Genomic DNA, 20,847 nt, shown 5'->3' on the forward strand with positions numbered 1-20,847 from the left:
TTACCCTAGTGAGCATGTGCAGAGTACGTTGTCTCCAAAGCCCCTCACCTTGGAGTGTTAGTTATGTCTGCTAGCTAGAAATGTGATCAATTGAGGGGAAGGTGGGTGGGCAAGTGGCTGCATTCCCCTGCTGTCTAAGGAGAACATCTGTTACAGGTAAGCAACTGCGCTTTCTCTGGAGACAAGCAGGGGAGATGCAGGCACACTTGAATATAAGTCCCAAGCTTAAGTAAGAATAAGGGTGGAGGTGTTTTTTATATTGCAAATAAATTTCTGAGAACACATTCTCCAAATTGAGTATCATGCGCTGAGCTTTGATCCAAACAATAATGCTTGGTAAATGTATGAAGAGAAGACCGTGTAGCAGCGTTACAAATATCCTGAAGTGGAACTGAGTGAAGATGTGCAACCGAGGAAGCCATAGCATGTACTTTATGTGCTCCAACAATGCCAGGGGATGGCGTTTTAGCATTTTTATAACAGAAAGAAATACAATGTGCAATCCATGTGGAAATCATTCGACCTTGAGCAAAAGGGTTGAAAGAGACAAAAAGCTGATTTGTTGTATGGAAGTCCGTAGTATATTGAAGGTAATAAAGTAATGCATGTCTACAATCCAAAGTGGGAAGTGTTTCCTTCCCAGTGAGAAGGGAAGAAGGATAGTTTGGTTCAAATGGAAGTCAGTAACCACTTTGGGAAGGAACTTTGGATGAGTCCTCATCCGTACTAGAGAATGACATGGTGGCTGTTACCTGCGGCTAGCCTGCTGAAATGGGGGGGGGGGGGGGGAAGTGCTCACCGCGGGTCCAGGGATAAGGCCGTCCACCGCCCCGTGGAGTGGTGAATGGCCTTATCTCCACAGTTAAGAGAGGGAATGCGCATGGTTACCGATCGGGCACAGGCCCCTCCCTCCTTCCTACCTACCAGCTGCATCTATTTCCCTCCCTTCCCCTTACCTTTCTGGCGCGTTTTACTTTACAGTGTTCAAGCCGCCAGAGCTTGCCTGAAGTCGCATTTGTCTGTGGGCGGAAGTTGCATCAGAGGAGAAGCTTCCACCCGCAGACGCATGCGACTTCAGGCAGGCTCTGGAGGCTTGAACATTGTACATTAAAATGCGGCAGAAGGTAAGAGGGAGGGAGATGCTTGGACCGCGCAAGGGGTGCTGAAGGGCGATGGAAAGGAACAGATGCTGAAAGGAAATGGGGAAGAGAGAATGGGGAGAAGACTCTGAAGGGAATTGTGGAAGAGAGAGTGAGGAGACAACAATGAAGGGAAATGTGGAACAGAGAGTGGGGAGAATGGGAAGAGAGCATGGGGAGAAGACGCTGAAGTACTATGTACCATTTGTTTTCCTCGTTCCACCATGTTTCCGTGATCCCTGTGATGTCAAGGCTCTCATTTTTGGCCATGACTTCCAATTCCCCCATTTTGTTTTTTAGGCTCCTTGCATTAATATACATGCAGTTCAAGTCCTGGTATTTTCTCTTCCTTGCTATTTTTCCTTGTGTTTCATTTTTCTTTCTGTCCTCTTCCTGACCTGCCGACTCCTGATTATTGTCTCTTTTGTCTTCCCCTTGAGGTATGTTCCTATTGTCCTCCTGTTGTTCCTTCCCTTTGTCCAGTTCCATTTTGACTTCCCCTTGTAGTATGTTCCTCGTGTCCTCCTCTCCTTTGTCTTCCCCTTGTGATATGTTCCTACTGTCCTCCTCTTGTTCCTTCCCGTTGTCCAGTTCCTTTTTGACTTCCCCTTGTAGTATGTTCCTCCTGACCTCTTCTTGCTTCTTCCGTCTCCCTTGTTTTTTCAGCTCCTGTTGTTTGCCATTTGTGTCTTCACAGCATTTTTCCCTCTCAGTATCTTCTCGGGATACTGTCTTCCGAACCGTCGACACCAGGTCAACTGTCGGCTTTCCCCTTCTACTTAGTTTAAAGCTTGCTCTATTGCTCTTCTGACGTTATTTGCTAGTTGTCTAGTTCCCGCCGTACTCAGGTGTAGTCCATCTTTCTTGTAGAGCTTGTTCTTGCCCCAGAATGTTGTCCAGTTCCTCACGAAGAGAAATCCATCTTCCTCACACCATCTCCTCATCCATGCATTTATTGATTGTAGTTCTGTCTGCCTCTTCGGTTCTGCCCTCGGTACTGATAGGATCTCAGAGAAGGCTATCCTCTGAGTCCTCATCTTCAGTTACCTTCATAAGATCTTGAACTGTTCGGTCATTGCATTCTTGCTGTAGTCTCTCCTGGTGACATCATTCGTCCCGACATGGACTATCACTGCTGTCTCTTCCGTCTCTGTTCCCTCCAGGATTCTTTTAATTTTGTCAACGATGTACTTGGTTCTTGCTCCTGGGAGACAGTTCACTAGCCGATCCTCTCTCCCTCCTGCTATGTGACTGTCTACTTGCCTTAGGATTGAGTCTCCCACCAGGATTGCGGATTTCCCCGTTTTCAGCCTCCGCTGCGGTCGTAGGTCCATGTCCTTGGTGCAATTTGTCTCTTCTCCCTCTAGGCACTGACAGAATCTTGCCTCTTCTTCCTATGAGATTCCTCCATGGGTACCTCCTATCTTGGGGTCAGATGGTTCTTGTCCTCTGTTCTGTGTGTCTTCCTTGTTCCTGCGCTGTTCATGTTCTTGTTCTTCCACTCTCCTGTAGGCATCCTCGATGAACTTCTCGAGCGCCTTGACTTGTTCCTCGATGTGTCTCTCTCACATAGGGTCTTTGGCCGCCTGAAAGGGGTCTTCTAAGATGTAGAGTCCCTCCAGCTCCTGGATCCTGTGTTTCAGACGACTGACCTCACTCTTCAAGCTCTCCAGTTCCTGACATCGTCCGCACACATACGACTGCCTCCCTGAGGGGAGGTAGTCGTACATGTGGCAGTCCATGCAGTACACTGGAAAGCTCATCCTATGGGTTCCTTCAGCTTCCATTCTTGTCTGCCTTCTAGGAGTCCTGGTCCTCTTTACTTGTGTGCTCACTCCTGTGCTTGGCTCTTCCTTACCTTCTTTGTCTTTCGCTACCCTTTGCTTGTGTGTGTGTGTTGTCTGCCTTTTACTTTCCTTCTATGCCTGCCTTTTCTGTTTGCTAGTGTATTTGTGTGTGTTCTCTCTTGTGTCTGCCTTTTCTTGTCTTGCTGTTCCTGTTGCTTTTTTTTGTTTGTGTGCACGTATGCTATCTTCTGGGACTATCCCTTCCTTATCTTCTGTCCCTGCTGCTTTTCTTCTGTGCCTTCCTCACCTGTCGCTTCCCTGTTCTCGTGTTGCTTCCCTTTGTTCATGTGTGGGTGTGGTCCCCCCTGGGCCTACTTGTTTCTTATCTTCTGTGTCTGCTGCCCCTTTGCCTCACTTGCTTGTTTGTGTATGCTCTCCTTTGCTCGTGCTTGTATGTGTATGTTCCCCTGCGCTCTTGCTACTCTCTTACCTTGCTGTCTTTCTTGGGGTTCCTGGATGTAGCGACCTGGTTCTTCTTAAGGCCCTTCGCAAAGGCGCTCTTGCTAAGGCGAGCGCCTTTGCCGCTCGCCTTCACCTTGCACCGAACGGCTGCGCGCCATTGGCTCCCTTCCTGTTAAGGGGGAGTCGTGGCGATGACGCTGCTGACACGGTGGGGGTGGGCGGAGCTTCCTTTCGCCGCTACCCGCTCCTCATCGCTGCTATCTCCTCTCTGGCTCCTCTCTCTTGCCTCCGCTGCTCCTCTTCACCATGTTGCTCGCAGTGGCCTTCGCGCCGTTGGCTCCCTTCCTGTTAAGGGGGCGATGACGCTGCTGATACTTGTCACCCTACACCATTTTTATCTGTCTTCTTTTGTTTCACCGTTTTTTGCTATTTGTCCTCATGCACACCATTTTCTAAGTACAGTGGAACCTTGGTTTACGAGCATAATTCGTTCCAGAAGCATGCTCGTAAACCAAATTGCTCGTATATCAAAGCAAGTTTCCCCATAGGAAGTAAGGGAAACTGCTTTGATTGGTTCCACCTCCTCCCCCCCCACGAGGCTACCAGCGCTGCTCCATTCTTCCCCCCTTGAGGAATCTGACGCTGTTCCAAACCCCTCCCCGCGATCCAGCTTCCCCCCCCCTGTTAAGCAGCATCCCCCCTCCACCGCGATCCTACTTTCCCCCCTCCCGAGCAGTCAATGACACCCTTTACCCGACTTGGCACCAGTGCCGGTGCCCGAAGATCCTCCCTCTTCTGGCGCGGCTAGGCGGTGCGTCAGAGATCCTCCTTCTTCTGGGCTGGGCTGGACTGGCTTTGAGCATTTGCGAATGCTCAAAGCCTTCTGGTCTCGCTCTCTCCGAGATTGAGAGCGAGACCAGAAGGCTTTGAGCATGCGCAAATGCTCAAAGCCAGTCCAGCCCAGCCCAGCCCAGAAGAAGGAGGATCTCCAACGCACCGCCCAGCCCAGGCCGCGCCAGAAGAGGGGGGATCTTCAGGCACCGGCACTGGTGCCAAGTCGGGTAAAGGGTGTCATTGACTGCTCGGGGGGGGGGAAGTAGGATCGCGGTGGAGTGGGGGCAATGCGAGCGGGGGGGGGATGCCGGATTGCTGGGTGGGATGCCGGATCGCCGGGGGGGAGGGGGGGTGCTCGTACAGCGAGGCAAGCTCGGTTTATGAGGCACCAAGTTTGCGAATGTTTTGCAACTGAGGTACCACTGTATTTAAGTGTTCACATATATGCTTATGTATATCTTTAGTTATCTCTAGTTTCACTTGTTAGGACCCCTGATGAAGGCGAGTTAACCGAAACACGGACCATGTCGGGTCCCTTGGTTTGTAAAAAGGTGGTAACATTAATTGCATTCAATATAATAAATATAGCCTGCATCTTGCACACTTGTCTGTAGTTTTTCCTTGTTTTCCTTTGTGCTGCTTTCTTTACTGAAGATTGTGTTGGATTTTCTTTTTGTTTTTCGTTCTGTTTTGCCTCTGGAAAATAGACATGGTTGAGTGCTGTGTTGAAGAAGACACCCAGGTATTCCAGGGGCCATAATGGAGTCAGCTGGCTCTTTCGGAAATTCATTATCCAACCCATGTTCTGCAGAACTTGGACCACATGAGTGGTGAACAACGGAGTTTTGATCAGCCAGTCATACAGGTATGGATGAACCTGGAGGCCCATCTTGCACAGATGGGCAGTCACCACCATCACGTTCATGAACGTGCGAGGCACTGTCACCAGTCCAAAGGGAAGGGCCAAGAACTGGTAATGGTTTTCCAGAACATGAAACTTCAGGAACTTTCTGTGGTCCTGAAATATGGGGATATGCAAATAGGCCTCTGTCAGATCTAGAGAAGCTAGGAATTTCCCCAGTGCAACTGCTGCTATGACAGATCAAACTGTCTCCATGCAGAAGTGTGAAACTTTGAGGCTGCATTGATGTAAGATCCAGAATGGGTTGCAAATTGTCTGAGACTTTCTTTGGCACGATGAAATATATAGAGTATCTGCCTGAGCCCAAATCTTCAGGCAGCACGGGTTCTATTGCCTGAATATCCAACAACCTCTGTGCTGTGATATCCACCGTGACTGTTTTGCCTGAGCCCGAATCTATGGGCAGCAAGGGTTCTATTGCCTGAATATCCAACAACTTCTGTGCTGTGACCTCCACCATGACTGCTGTGCCTGAGCCCGAATCTACGGGCAGCAAGGGTTCTATTGCCTCAATATACAACAATCTCCTTACTGTGACCTCCACTGTGCCTTCTTTTTCTGGTCACCCCACTGGGGAGTCCAAAAACCAGTCCGTTAAGAGTCAGGTGAATTCATAGTTGTAACGTATTCTGAATGATCTCCAGTAGCCAATAGTCCGACGTAATCTGTGTCCAGGCCTGCACAAAGTCTGAGAGTCGTCTCCCTATCTTGAAAGGAACCACTCCAGATCTGTGTCATTTTGGAGGTTGAAGCAGGATGGGACCTAAACGTCTGATTTCATCTGGGCTCTGAGAACCTGTGTCTGGATTCCTGGAAGGATCTCTGAGATGCAGTTGTTCCTAAATACTGCCAAGAATGCCTAGAGCCGCAAAAATTAGAGCAACCTGAGCCTCTAGAGGTTCTGGGTATGCTGTCAGGCAGAGATTTTGGTCAACGAGCTGCTACGCTGGTCATGAGATTGTCCAAGCCCTTACCGAACATTTGTCCCTTGAAAGGGAGTCTGGTGAAAGTAGCCTTGGAGGTGGAGTCACCAGTCCATTGCCTGATCCAGAGCATTCTGCGGACTGAGTTTGAATAAGCTGAAACTTTGCTTATGTCTCTGATGAGGTTGTACAAGGAATCCTCCATGTAATCCACCCCTACTAATAGTATCTGGGATAAAGGTTTGTCACTTACCCACTCAAGACTCCACAACTTGGTATGACAGGCACGGGTCACTAAAGGAGTCACTGTGGCTGCTTTGATTCCTAAGTCTAAAATCTTGAACTGTCTTTTGAGAATCACATTCACTATGTGATCCTGCATATCCTTTAACACCACGCCTCTCTTGCTTGATTGAGATGTATGTTTAATAATCTGTGCCACCACTGAATGTACCTTAGGCTTATCGAACAGCTGGTGACACTCTTGTGCCATCGGATAGCCGAGTTATAATCCTAGCAATCCTTCAGGAGCATCCCAATGCTCCGTCACCAACATACTGATATCAGGATGCCAGTGAAACATAGAAGACTGGGCTCTTATTCCACTCATAATAGAGGAGGGAGCAGAAAGGACCTACTGGGAGTCCAAGTTTAACTCCCATAGAGAATAAGTAATAAGATCCAACAGAGCTGAGGGTTTGAGTAGACAGAGGACTGTGGGATCACCCCATGATCGAGGGCCACAATGGAGACTAAAGCACATGCACCTGTCTTCAACCCTGCATCTCCTGAGACATCAAGGGCATAGTAAGAGACCTTTCATCCTCTGAATATCCCTTGGAAAGGTCACTTAGCTCCTGGCCAGCTGCAGCCAGTGTGGCAGATGCACCCTGGGAGCCCTTGCCCTCTCGTGTGTCTTCAGAAGCGATACCAAACTTCCCTTTAGAAGGCCAGCAGTTTTGAAAGGCTCTCCACATCAAATTAACAAATTCCAGAGAAACTGTCCTACTAAGCAGCTTTGAATCTCCTGAAGAGGACTCCAACTTGCGTCTCATGAGATCCGCAGCCTCCGCGCTCTTGCGTTTAGGATAACCACTATTAAGGGGCTATGAAAGGAATATAGCCCCAACAAATTGGCTTCTCACCCATTCCTCAGTCCCCCCTTCACATGCTGCGTGGCATATGGTACAAGGGCACTCTTTGGGCACCCATTTAGCGCAAACCTCTGCCGCATCACTGATGATGTCATCAGTAACACGGTACACGGAAGACCCTGATGAGAGACTGCAAAGCAGCCTGTTTAGAGTGTTGCTGGCCTGATGCTGCTCTGGAGGGAGGTATGTGGGGCTCGCGGTCGGCGGGATTCAGATGGGAGAGAAGGATGGAGGGTCAGCGGGGGTTCAGCTGTACAGCGGAGGCAGGTGCTCAAGGGTTCTGCTGCACAAGGGATGGGAGGGAGGGAGGGAAGCTGGGCAAGGGTTCTGCTGCACGAGGGATGGGAGGGAGGGATAGAAAGATGCTGCAGAGGGAAGGTACAAGGGAATGGGTGAAAGGGGAGGAAAAATACTGCACATGTGGGGGAGAGAAAGGAAAGATGAAGAATTGGAGTGAAGGAGAGGAAGGGAGAGCTGATCACGTACATTTGTTTTGTACAATAAGCCTTACGTTTTCATGCTTTGCTACCTTATAAAGACCAAAACTTTTTATGTTATGACGTTTAAATTTAATTTATATTAGTTCACACAAACTCTCTATCCATCTGCTCTTGGTCCGGCTCCTCTGTCAAATTTAAGAACCCACTGTGGCCCACGAATCAAAAAGTTTGCCCACCCCTGTGGATCGTTTGTAGAATGTTTTTGACCTAGTTTCAGAATTTCAAGTCCTAAATTTATGTGAAAAATTGAGTAGGTGCAGTTGCAAATTGGATCCTTTCCTTCTTATCTTTTTAGGGATATTCTCCCAATGGCTATCACATGGTTGGCATCATTATTAAACCATTTCCTTGGCAATGGTAATTTCTCATTGAGTATGGGCAGTATAATTTTGACACTGTTTTTGAAAAGTGCCAACTTGGATCCCTTGATGCCTTCCCATTATTGTCCAATTGCGAATATACATTTGTTGACAAAAATGATGGAATCAATTATCTCTAGTCAATTCTCCAATTACCTGGAAAAATTTTCCATCTTATTACCATTCCAACATGGGTTTAGACCAAATTTTAGTATAGAACCCCTTTTATTGTCATTAATATCAAAGATTCAATACAAATGTACTGTGCTGCTGCAATTTGATTTGTCAGCTGTATTTGATGTTGTTCATCATGGTATTCTGATTCGGATGTAATCAGATATAGGTTTAAACCAAGTAGTTTTGGATTGGTTCAGTAAGTTTCTATCGCTGCGATTTTACGAGGTTTATTTAGAGGGCGAGATTTCATCTTCAAGGAAATCTAGTTGTGGGGTGCCACAGGGTTCCCCTTTGTCACCAATCTTATTTAACATTTATATGACTTCATTGAAAAATTTTTGTCTTACATCTGCAGAAACTATATTTACTTATGCAGATAATATTTTTATTCTATTGGAAGTTAATCTTGATCTCAGTAACTTAGGGCTCCTTTTAGTAAGTTGTGCTAGCGGTTTTAGCGCACGCACAAAACTACTGCGCGCTATAGCACACGCTAGAAAAATTATTACCACCTGCTTAAAAGGAGGCGGTAGCAGCTAGCGCATGCGGCAATTTAGCACACGCTATTCCACGTGTTAAGGTCCTAGCGTACCTTTGCAAAAGGAGCCCTTAGTCTCCAGTATAGATTGTTGTATTTCCAAACTTCAGACGTGGGCACTATTTAAATAAAATTAAATGCTGCCAAAACTAAATTGCTCTGGATTGGACCTAGAATAGAAACTCTTCCTGCGGTTATCACATTAAAAACAGATATTTCATTACACATGGATTTCTCCTCCAGAATTTTGGGTATCATTCTGGACTCATCTCTCACATTCCATGATCAGATAAACTTGCTGGTAAAAAAGTGATTTTTTAGTTTGCGTATGCTGACAAAAGTTAGATCACTATTTCATCAAGAGCACTACTCAGTGCTGGTTCAGGCTTATGCTTGCCCAGTTGGATTATTGTAATTCTGTTTATGCAGGCATTAAGCAGGGCAGTCTAAAATGACTGCAGTTGATACAGAATACGGCAGCAAAACTCATTTTTGGGAAGAGAAAGTACGACCATGTCTCTACCTTGTTGAGAAAGCTTCACTGGCTTCCGGTTCGTTTTAGGATTCAGTTTAAGTGTGTATGTATTGTCTTCAAGTTTCTTTATGGAATTTTTGACCCTTTTGTTCCCTTACATTGGAATATAAACTAACATTCCCTTCTTTTAAAGGAATTAAATCTGTTGGGAAGCTTAACCAATCTCTTGTACTTAAACTGGTAGAAACTTAGAATAAACTCCCTGACTCTGTTAGATTAATAGGTCATCTGCAACAATTCTGTAAAATTTTAAAAACATTATTGTTTTCACAATATCTTAATGACTTACCTTCTGAATTGACAAACTAATAGTGTTTTAACACCTTCTTCTCTTGTTCACATTTTATATGTTATTTGGTCTTAATTATTTGTGAACCAAGTCGAGCTCTACTACGAAATGACCCGGTATATAAATCAAAGACTAGACCCCTGCACTAGAGTATACCAGCTCATTGATTATAACCTAAGATTTTACTAGAGAGCCTGGTATACTGTATAGTGCTGATTCCTTTTAGACTGAATACTGCCTAGTCCTTCAAGTCAGCTAAGGCAGTATAGCACATTTTAAATAAACTTTTGTTTAAAATTTTTTTATTCATTTTCAAACATCCACAAGTGTAACATAGAAATTTAAAACGATCACATAAAACATACACTTGAATTCCTTTCATGTATCACTGTAAATACAATATATTATTCTGTATTTATAAACAATAATACCTAAAATATCTGTATTACCTAATATGTATAATAATTGTTGTTAAAATTTAAACCCTTCTTTTCCCTCCCCTCCCAATACACATAACAATTATAATAAACTATTGACAAATATTTTATGAGATAAATTAAATAAGATGAAACCCACCCCCCTCCCTTCTTAATATGAGTTTTATTATGGGAAAATGATTTCATTCATTACAGAAATCTGCTAATGGTCCCCAGATCTTCTGAAACTTGCCAAAATAACCTCTCTGTGTTGCTAATGCACGCTCCATTTTATATATGGCATATGGAATTCCACCAAAAGTTATAGTTTAACCTATCATCATTTTTCCAGTTATATGTAATTTGTTGTACTGCTACCCCAGTCAGTATAAATAAAAGTTTGTTATTGTTTGAAGAAATTTGACTCTTTGCTCTCATTGCTGTGCCAAATAAGATAGTATCATAAGTCAAGGCTATAGGATTTTCCATCATCCTATTTATGAGGCCAAATTGAATTCCAGAATAATGATATGAATGGGCAATAGAATAATAAATGATCTTATGTTCTTATGTTAATGTCCCAGCCTCAAGATGACAGTGCCAACATCTATTAGACCTAGAGCTATCTAATTTTTGTAAACAAACAGGGGTCCAAAAAGCTCTATGCAAAAGAAAAAACCATGTTTGTCTCATAGATGCTGACACTGTACATCTTAACCTCCAAGACCAAAGTCGTGGCCATTGAGATGCATTAATTTGATGCTTAATCTCAATGTTCCAAATATCCCTAAGACCAAATATCCCTAAGACATTTTAAATAAATTAAACTAAAAAAACTTACAATATATTGGCATTAACTCTGATGCAGTCTCTGTTTATTCCATGCCTTTCCATGAAAATGTTTGTGTTAGCTGTTTAATGTAGCAATCACCACGTATTAAAAGTTAAGTTGTAATACCTGTTAGCTGAAACTCACATCAAAAGTTGGAAAGCAGTAATTCCCATGTTAATTGGCTAACACACCTGCAGTAAATGGAATCCTCAAAGAGAAAAAGAACTTTGATTTTAAAGTAATAGTTAAAAATTTTTACTATTCTGGCTAAGGGCTCCTTTTATCAAGGTGCGTTAGGGGTTTAACGCACGGAATACCACGCATTAAACCACCTGCCGCGCTAGCTGCTAACGCCTCCATTGACGAGGCGTTAGTATTTTGGCTTGCCGCTGGGGTTAGTGCGTGATGAAATGTCCGACGCGCTAACCCCCATAGCGCACCTTGATAAAAGGAGCCCTATGTCTTGTATGAGAGTATTTGTAAGCTTTCAAAACATCACACTTGCCATTTCCCCTTAAACTATCAAACACTTCAAATATTGTTCTCTTACCATTGTAATAAAAAATCCAAACTCTGGATTTAAATCAACAAGGTCTCCATCAGAAAACAAAAATTGCTTTTTTCTTTCTTTCCTTGCAACCAAAACAATATAAATTTGCTGGGCTGCCACTGATAAAACTGGGAGATCAATTCTATTAAATTCGTCAAAGCATCCCCATGATCCAGACTGAGCAAGACCTACAATGAGACAAGAAAAAATATTTTTCTATTGTCATAACAATCTTAGTTAAACCTGACAATTTTAATTAGAAAAATTTTCATAATGTTAAAAAAAGACTTCTGAATTATAAAAGGCCTTGGAGTAAATATTAAAAACCACATACGTAATATGGCCAGCATCAAATGTTGATTGCATAAGTGAAGTTTTTTTTTTTTTTTTTATTCTTTATTCATTTTATATTTTACATCAAATGCACAGAAATTAACAATTTAATTTAATACATCACTTGAAATTCCACAAATTTTCTCATTAAATAAGATTTATTCCCTTCTCTCCCACCATACTAATATCAAATAATACATATAATATAATATAATAAATTCTTTCCTTCCCTTCATAACAAATAATGAAAATCAAAAACCCACCCCCTCCCCATACTTTCATTTATGTTAATCAGGAAAAAATGATGTCTATTCATTACAATAATTTATTAATGGCCCCCACACATCCTGAAATTTATTAAAATATCATTTTTGAACAGCTAATGCTCTTTCCATTTTATAAATATGACACACTGATCTCCACCAAAAACTATAATTCAATCTGTTCCAATTTTTTCAATTATACGTTATTTGCTGAATGGCAACTCCTGTCAGAATCAGTAAAAGTTTATTATTTTTGGAAGATATTTGGCTCTTAGCTCTCATAGAAATGCCAAATAAAACTGTCATACGATAATGCCACATGATTCTCTAGCAAGCAATTTATTTGGCCCCAAATCGACTTCCAAAATGCCAAAATAAATGGACAATAAAACAATAGATGATCTAAAGACCCCGCATCGAGATGACAATGCCAACATCTATTAGACTTAGAGCAATCCAATTTTTGTAAACGAACAGGGGTCCAGAATGCTCTATGCAACAGGAAGAACCATGTTTGCCTCATAGATGCAGACATTATACATTTCATCCTCCAAGACCAAACTCGTGGCCATTGAGACGCAGTAATTTGATGCTTAATCTCAATGCTCCAAATACCTCTAAGTCCAGTTTTTGTTTTTTTATTCATATATCCAGATAATAATTTGTACCACTGTGCGGCCTGGTGCCCCAGGAAGTCTGCCTGAAAGCATAAGAACTCATAAGAAAGCATTGGTTATTAAGATTTTTCTATTCAGGGAACTCCGCCTGAATAGCCGGCTTCAGTTCAACCACCTATAACTTTGTGATTTATCAAGGCCAAATTTATGTTGCAACTGTGAAAAATCAAGCAGTTACCATTAGATATAATATCATCTAACGTGCGTATACCTGCTTTTATCCAATACTTCCAGATAATCTTAAACCCGCCAATTTGAATCTGGAGTTCAGCCATATAGTTTGATTTGTAGATTTTTGAATTAGAATAGGTGTTAAATTGTTTACATATCGTAAAGTTTTCCATGTATCTATTAATATTCTGTTTTCTTTATACACTCTAGGCACTTTGATACTAAGAACATGGCCGAGCCTGAGAGGAAATAAGAGCTACCATTTCAACCCCAACCAGTCTGGGAGCTTTTCTATGAGCTCTGAGAGGACCCAATACATACCGTGGTGCATAATATAGGCTTGATGATACCTATAGAAATTGGGAAAATTTACCCCTCCCTCTGCAATTGGCTTTTGAAAAAAGACACTAAGGCAATTCTAGCAATTTACTCAGCCAAACAAATTTTGTAAAAATACTGTTTAATTTTTTATAAAAACACCCCTGAAAAAAAAAACCTGGTATCATACCCATTTGGTAACAAACCACAGGCAAAATCATCATTTTAATAGTTTGGACTCTCCCCCTCCAAGACAGATGTAAAGGCTTCCATTACTCACATAATTCTGTTACCTTCTGTAATAATAATTTTTCATTTACTTTCATTGTTTCTTCTAGCGTGTTTTTTATCCAAATACCTAAATATTTTATTCCTTCTTCCCTCCATAAAAAGGGAAATGAATCAAATAAACCTTTTGTGCAATGTACATTTAGAGGAAGAACTTTTGATTTATTCCAGTTTATTTTATAACCTGAAAATTTCCCAAATTTCTCTATCAATTCAAGCAAATAAGGAATGGTTATTCCAGGATTCCTCAAATGAAGCAGTATATCATCTGCATAAGTAGAGACTTTATATTTACCTACCAGAATACGTAATACCCTGTATCTCCTTCACTTGCTGAATAGCTAATAACAAGGGTTCTAATACTATATCAAAAAGTAAAGGAGACAAGGGACAACCTTGTCTAACCCTCCTTTGTAAATTAAAACGCTCTGAGAAATTATTATTAATATACAATCTAGCAACAGGGGAGCTATACAATGTTTGAATCATTTGTACAAATCTTAGACTTATACCAAACCAATCCATAGCCTGATACATGAAGGTCCATTCCACCCGATCAAAGGCCTTCTCTGCATCTAAGGATACAGAAAAGGCTGGATCTTTCATGGCTTTTGTTAAATATAACATATGAAAAGCCAATCTGGTATTATTGGAAGAATGTATCTGAGCAACAACCCCTGTTTAGTGCATACTAACTATATAAGGAAGAGCCTTAGCCAAACGTAAAGCCAAAAGTTTAGCCAAAAGTTTTCCGTCTACATTAATTAAAGAAATAGGCCTGTAGTTTGAAACCAATGTAGGATCTTTATTTGGATCCACAAGCAATGTATTATCAAATCTCCATATTGGTCTACTACCATCTTGATCAATTAATTTGAATCCAACCCACACTCCACCATGATCAGACAAAATAATTGGATCTATGGAGGCTTGTGTAGTCTGTTATATTAACTGATCTGAAACGAAGATATAATCTATTCTTGAAAAAGAATTGTGAACATGGGAACAAAAAGAAAATTCCCTCTCATTAAAATGAAGTATTCGCCATATATCTTTCAAATTACAAGATTGTATAAAATTATCTAGTCTTAATGATTTCATAATTTTACTAGGTTTTTTTATCCATATAACAGCATTAAAATCCCCCGCCACTACTAAATTAGAAGCAACTAGTGGCAGTATTAATTGTTGTAGACTTTTAAAAAACTCAATTTGGTTCGAATTGGGGGGCATATACATTAAACAGTGCCATAGTAGTATTGCCCATGCTCATGTCTACATGTAACCATCTCCCTAAAGGAACAGAAGCCATCATTTTAAGCATTGCAGTGCATTTTTTATTCACCAGAATGGCTACTCCCGCCTTTTTACCTACAGCAGGGCCAAAAAAGCAATGCTTTACCCAATTGCCCTCTAATTTTTTAGATTCTACAGCAGACAAGTGTGTCTCTTGGATATAACAGATATTATTATGTTGTTATAATTTTGTACACTTGTTGTCAGATTTAAAATGAATAAAGAATTTTTTTTAAAAAACAGATATCCGCATTCTGTTGTTTTAAGTATAATAACGTTTTTTTTTCCCTTTTAATCGGATGGTTAAGGACATTAACATTTAATAAAAAAGTTTTAAAATCCATTATATTATTTAATCATAATACCTACAGATAACCAGAAATTCATAATATACTGAATAATTAATATATAATAATTTTCCCCAATCTTCAAATTTAGACTAAACCCCCCCTCCTCCAAATTCCCTCCCTCCAACACCCCATCCCACCTCCACCCAACCTTCCCGAATTAAAAGTGAAAACTTGGAAACGCACATGTAAAATCAGGTGACGAAAAACTCCCTTCAGGCTAAATCCAAAAACATCATTAATTATAATAAGCTATCCAATACTGTAATGTGAATCACATATTATATAAAATCCATTTAATTTTTAATCCCCTCTTTTGAACTATACTAATGAAGGTTAATTACTAAAAATCCAGATTTGACTCATTATATAAATCTTTGCATATATTAAACTTAAATCATAATTAACTTATAACCATTTCATAAAAATTTATAAAAATCAGATTTTCCACAAATTAATAGGATTCTTTTTACTATTCTATATATCAACAATACTAATTGAATACTAAATAAAGTATTTCTTAATTATTAAATTACCCATAAACCAGTACATTTAGCTAATCCACATAACTATGCAATATTTTATCTATACCAAATCAATCCTTTCTCCTGTTGTTATTTTATCTCCTATATTTAAAATCCTGTATAATGAATTCTTCTACATTCTAATTTGTCACAAAAATGTTATGTTAATTTATAATAAATAAAGCTATAAGATGCCATATTAAATTTCCTTATCACATAAATGGCCATACTTTCATTTTATTAACTATTAGAATAGTTAAGGATCCAAACAAAAACTTTTCCCATAGTATACCTTCCTGTATAGCACAGTTACTTACTGTAACAGGTGTTATGCAGGGACAGCAGGCAGATATTCTTAACTGATGGGTGACGGCACTGACGGAGCCCCGGTACGGACAATTTTAGAGTGATTGCACTCTAAGAACTTAGAAAGTTCTAGTTAGGCCGCACCGCACACGCGAGAGTGCCTTCCTGCCCGATGGAGGTGCGCGGTCCCCAGTTAGGATAAGCCAGCTAAGAAGCCAACCCGGGGAGGTGGGTGGGACGTAAGAATATCTGCCTGCTGTCCCTGGATAACACCTGTTACGGTAAGCAACTGTGCTTTATCCCAGGACAAGCAGGCAGCATATTCTTAACTGATGGGTGACCTCCAAGCTAACAAAAAGAGGGATGGAGGGAAGGTTGGCCATTAGGAAAATAAATTTTGTAAAACAGATTGGCCGAAGTGTCCATCCCGTCTGGAGAATGCATCCAGACAATAATGAGATGTGAAAGTATTAACTGAGAACCAAGTAGCAGCCTTGCAGATTTCCTCAATAGGAGTTGATCTGAGGAAAGCCACAGATGCTGCCATAGCTCTAACCTTATGGGCCGTGATAGAACCTTCCAGTGGCAGTCCAGAATGAGCATAACAGAACGAGATGCAAGCAACAAGCCAATTGGATATCGTACGTTTAGAAACAGGATGACCCAATTTATTGGGATCAAAAGACAGGAAAAGTTGAGGAGATGAGCGGTGAGGCTTAGTACGCTCTAAATAGTAAGCCAAAGCACGCTTACAGTCCAAAGTATGCAAAGCCTGTTCTCCAGGATGAGAATGAGGTTTCGGGAAGAATACAGGCAGGACAATGGACTGGTTAAGATGAAAGTCAGATACAACCTTAGGGAGAAACTTTGGATGTGTACGCAGAACCACTTTGTCATGGTGAAAGAAAGTGAAAGGTGGATCTGCAACTAGTACATGCAACTCACTGACCCTCCTGGTAGAGGTGAGAGCAATAAGGAAGACCACTTTCCAAGTGAGAAATTTGAAATGAGTTGTGGCCAATGGTTCAAAAGGAGGTTTCATTAAGGCGGAAAGAACTAATTAAGACCCCAGACCACAGGAGGGGGCTTGAGAGGTGGTTTCACATTGAAAAGCCCCCGCATGAATCTGGAAACCAAAGGATGTGCAGTAAGAGGTTTTCCGTGAACTGGCTCATGAAAAGCAGTAATGGCACTGAGGTGGACTCTGATAGAAGTAGACTTGAGACCAGAGTTAGACAACGAAAAAAGATAATCCAACACTAGTTCTACTGCTAGTGAAGCTGGATCATGATGATGCAGAAGGCACCAGGAAGAAAACCGGGTCCACTTCTGTTGATAACATTGAAGAGTGGCCAGCTTCCTGGAAGCATCAAGAATAGAACGGACAGGCTGAGAAAGAAGTGAGTGAGCCAAGGTCAGCCCGAGAAATACCAAGCTGTTAGGTGCAGAGACTGCAGATTGGGATGTAGGAGGGACTGCTGATGCTGAGTAAGCAGAGAAGGAAACAGTGGAAGAAGTATGGGCTCCCTGGAACTGAGTTGAAGCAGAAGGGAGAACCAATGTTGCCTGGGCCACCGTAGAAACATAGAAACATAGAAATAGACGGCAGATAAGGGCCCACAGCCCATCTAGTCTGCCCACCTTAATGTCCCTCCCCTACCTTTGCCCTGTGAATAGATCCCATGTGCTGATCCCATTTGGCCTTAAAATCAGGCACGCTGCTGGCCTCAATCACCTGTAGTGGAAGACTATTCCAGCGATCAACCACTCTTTCAGTGAAAAAGAATTTCCTGGTGTCACCTCGTAGCTTCCCGCCCCTGATTTTCAACGGATGCCCTCTTGTTGTCGTGGGACCCTTGAAAAAGAAGATATCTTCCTCCGCCTCGATGCGGCCCGTAAGATACTTGAACGTCTCGATCATGTCCCCCCCTCTCTCTGCGCTCCTCGAGCGAGTATAGCTGTAATTTGTCAAGCCGTTTTTCGTATGGTAGATCCTTGAGTCCCGAGACCATCCGGGTGGCCATTCTTTGCACCGACTCCAGTCTCAGCACATCCTTGCGATAATGCGGCCTCCAGAATTGCACACAGTATTCCAGGTGGGGCCTCACCATGGATCTATACAATGGCATAATGACTTCCGCCTTACGACTGACGAAACCCCTTCGTATGCAGCCCATGATTTGTCTTGCCTTGGACGAAGCCTGCTCCACTTGATTGGCAGACTTCATGTCCTCACTGACGATTACCCCCAAGTCTCGTTCTGCTACCGTTTTTGCTAGGATCTCGCCATTAAGGGTATAAGACTTGCATGGATTCTGGCTGCCCAGGTGCATAACTTTGCATTTTTTGGCATTGAAGTTGAGTTGCCATGTCCTAGACCATCGCTCCAGTAGGAGTAGGTCGTGCATCATGTTGTCGGGCACATGATGTAGAGCGATGAGAATCATGGTGGCATGTTCCCTCTTGAGGTTGAACAAGGTTCGCAACATGAGAGGTAGGAGGAGGAAATGCATAAAGGAATAGATTGGTCCAATCCAGGAGAAACGCATCTGCTGCCAGACGGTGAGGGGAGTAGAGTCTGGAACAAAATTGGGGCAGTTGATGATTGTGAGGAGCCGCAAAAAGGTCCACCTGAGGAGTGCCCCATTGAGCGAAAATGGACTGGAGACTCTTGGGATCAAGAGTCCATTCGTGGAGTTGGAGAATTCTGCTGAGATTGTCTTCTAAGGAATTCTGCTCTCCCTGAATGTAGACAGCTTTCAGGAATAAATGGTGAGCTGTCGCCCAAGACCAAATCTTTTGGGCCTCCTGACATAACAGGCGAGAGCCTGTCCCACCCTGTTTGTTGATGTAGTACATTGCAACTTGATTGTCTGTGCAAAGTAGTAGTACTTGAGGAAAGAGGAGATGCTGAAAAGCCTTGAGGGCATAAAACATCGCTCTGAGTTCCAGGAAATTGATGTGATGTTTCTTTTCCTGGGCAGTCCAAAGACCTTGAGTTTGGAAATCGTTCAAGTGAGCTCCCCAGGCATATGGGGATGCGTCTGTGGTGATGACTAAATGATGAGGAAGCAGATGGAACAGAAGGCCTCTGGAGAGATTGTAAGATTTCAACCACCATTGCAGAGACTGTCGAAGAGACGATGTCACAGATATGTGTCGCGAACAAGGATCCGTCGCCTGGGACCATTGGGTAGCTAGGGTCCATTGAGGAGTGCGCAGGTGAAGACGTGCGAAGGGGGTGACATGAACTGTCGAGGCCATGTGACCCAAGAGTATCATCATTTGTTTTGCAGAGATGGAAAGCTGTGGGAGCACCTGCTGACAGAGATGAAGAAGGGTCTGAAGGCGGTTGGATGGAAGAAACACCCTCATGAGAACAGTGCCCAAGATCGCTCCAATGAACTGAAGCTGCTGAGTGGGGATGAGATGTGACTTGGGCAGGTTGATCTCGAAACCCAGAATTTGGAGAAATAGGATGGTCTGGTTGGTAGCATGAACCACTTCCTGAGATGAAGGAGCCTTGATTAACCAGTCGTCCAGGTAAGGGAAGACTTGGAGATGGTGAGAGCATAGAAAAGCGGCCACCACAATGAGACATTTTGTGAAGACCCTGGGAGAGGAGGCTAGACCGAAGGGCAACACTTTGTACTGGTAATGACAGTGATTGATCATAAACCTGAGGTACTGTCTGGAGGTCAGATTGACCGGGATGTGAGTGTAGGCCTTCTTGAGATCGAGGGAGCCTAGCCAGTCGTCCTGAGTGAGAAGAGGATAAAGTGTGGCTAGAGAGAGCATTTTGAATTTCTCTTTGACCAAGCATTTGTTGAGATCCCTGAGATCTAATATGGGTCTGAGGTCCCCGGGTTTTTTGGGAACCAGAAAATAGCGGGAGTAGAATCCCTGCCCCTTCTGATCTAGAGGAACTTCCTCGATGGCATTCATAAGAAGAAGGGATTGGACTTCCTGAAGGAGGAGGGAGGACTGAGATGTGTTCAAAGCAGACTCTTTTGAAGGACTGTGGGTGGGAAGAGTCTGAAAGTTGAGAGAATAGCCGTGGCGAATGAAGTTTATAACCCACTGGTCTGAAGTGATGCACTCCCAATGGCTGAGAAAGTGGGAAGACGTCCTCCTATGGGTTGAGGCAGAGGGGAAGATGGTGGAAGACTGGCTAGGCCCTGGAGAATGAAGTCAAAAGGGTTGAGTAGACTTAGGTTGGGCAGGAGTTTTCACCAGTTGCTGCTGTTGAGCACGAGGCTGCTGGCGTTGTTGCTGACGCTGCCGTCGAGGTTGCTGAGGAGCAGGTGATAGGGGACGAGCAGAGTAGCGGCATTGATAAGAAGATTTTGGCGAAAAGGCCGAGCAGGGGGCGGGTTCTTTTTGTTTTTCAGGAGAGTGTTCCATCTAGTCTCATGTGCAGACAATTTTTGTGTGGTAGTGTCTAGAGAGTCACCAAATAACTCATCCCCGAGGCAAGGAGCATTGGCAAGATGGTCCTGGTGGTTGACATCGAGCTCCGAAACCCTAAGCCAAGCTAAACGGTGCATAGCAACAGCCATCGCCGTAGCCCTCGAGGTCAGTTCAAAGGTGTCATAAATTGAACGGACCATGAATTTTCAGAGCTGTAACAAACTGGAAGTATATTGGTGAAATAAAGGTATTTTCCATTCAGGGAGATACTTCTCAAAGGAAGCCAGTTGTTGAATGAGGTGCTTCAGGTAAAAAGAGAAATGAAAGGCGTAATTACCTGAGTGATTGGCTAGCATAAGCTTGCCAAACTTATCCATGGCCTTTCCCTCTCTGCCAGGAGGGACAGAAGCATAGACACTAGTGCCCACAGTCTTTTTGAGAGTAGACTCTACCAGCAAGGATTCATGGGGGAGTTGGGGCTTGTCAAAGCCCAGAAT

The 20,847-nt window shown here is 42.8% G+C and overlaps 1 protein-coding gene across 1 annotated transcript in view; it reads right to left on the minus strand.

Annotated features, from left to right (window-relative positions):
* Positions 1–20,847, minus strand: part of DNAH8 (dynein axonemal heavy chain 8) — a 1,666,792-nt gene that overhangs the window by 499,515 nt on the left and 1,146,430 nt on the right. Inside the window, 1 exon segment of the mRNA XM_033937418.1 lies at positions 11,418–11,605. Within this exon segment, the coding sequence (XP_033793309.1) occupies positions 11,418–11,605 (188 nt within the window).

Source organism: Geotrypetes seraphini, chromosome 3 (genome assembly GCF_902459505.1).
Source record: "Geotrypetes seraphini chromosome 3, aGeoSer1.1, whole genome shotgun sequence".
Classification (NCBI taxonomy): Eukaryota; Metazoa; Chordata; class Amphibia; order Gymnophiona; family Dermophiidae; genus Geotrypetes; species Geotrypetes seraphini.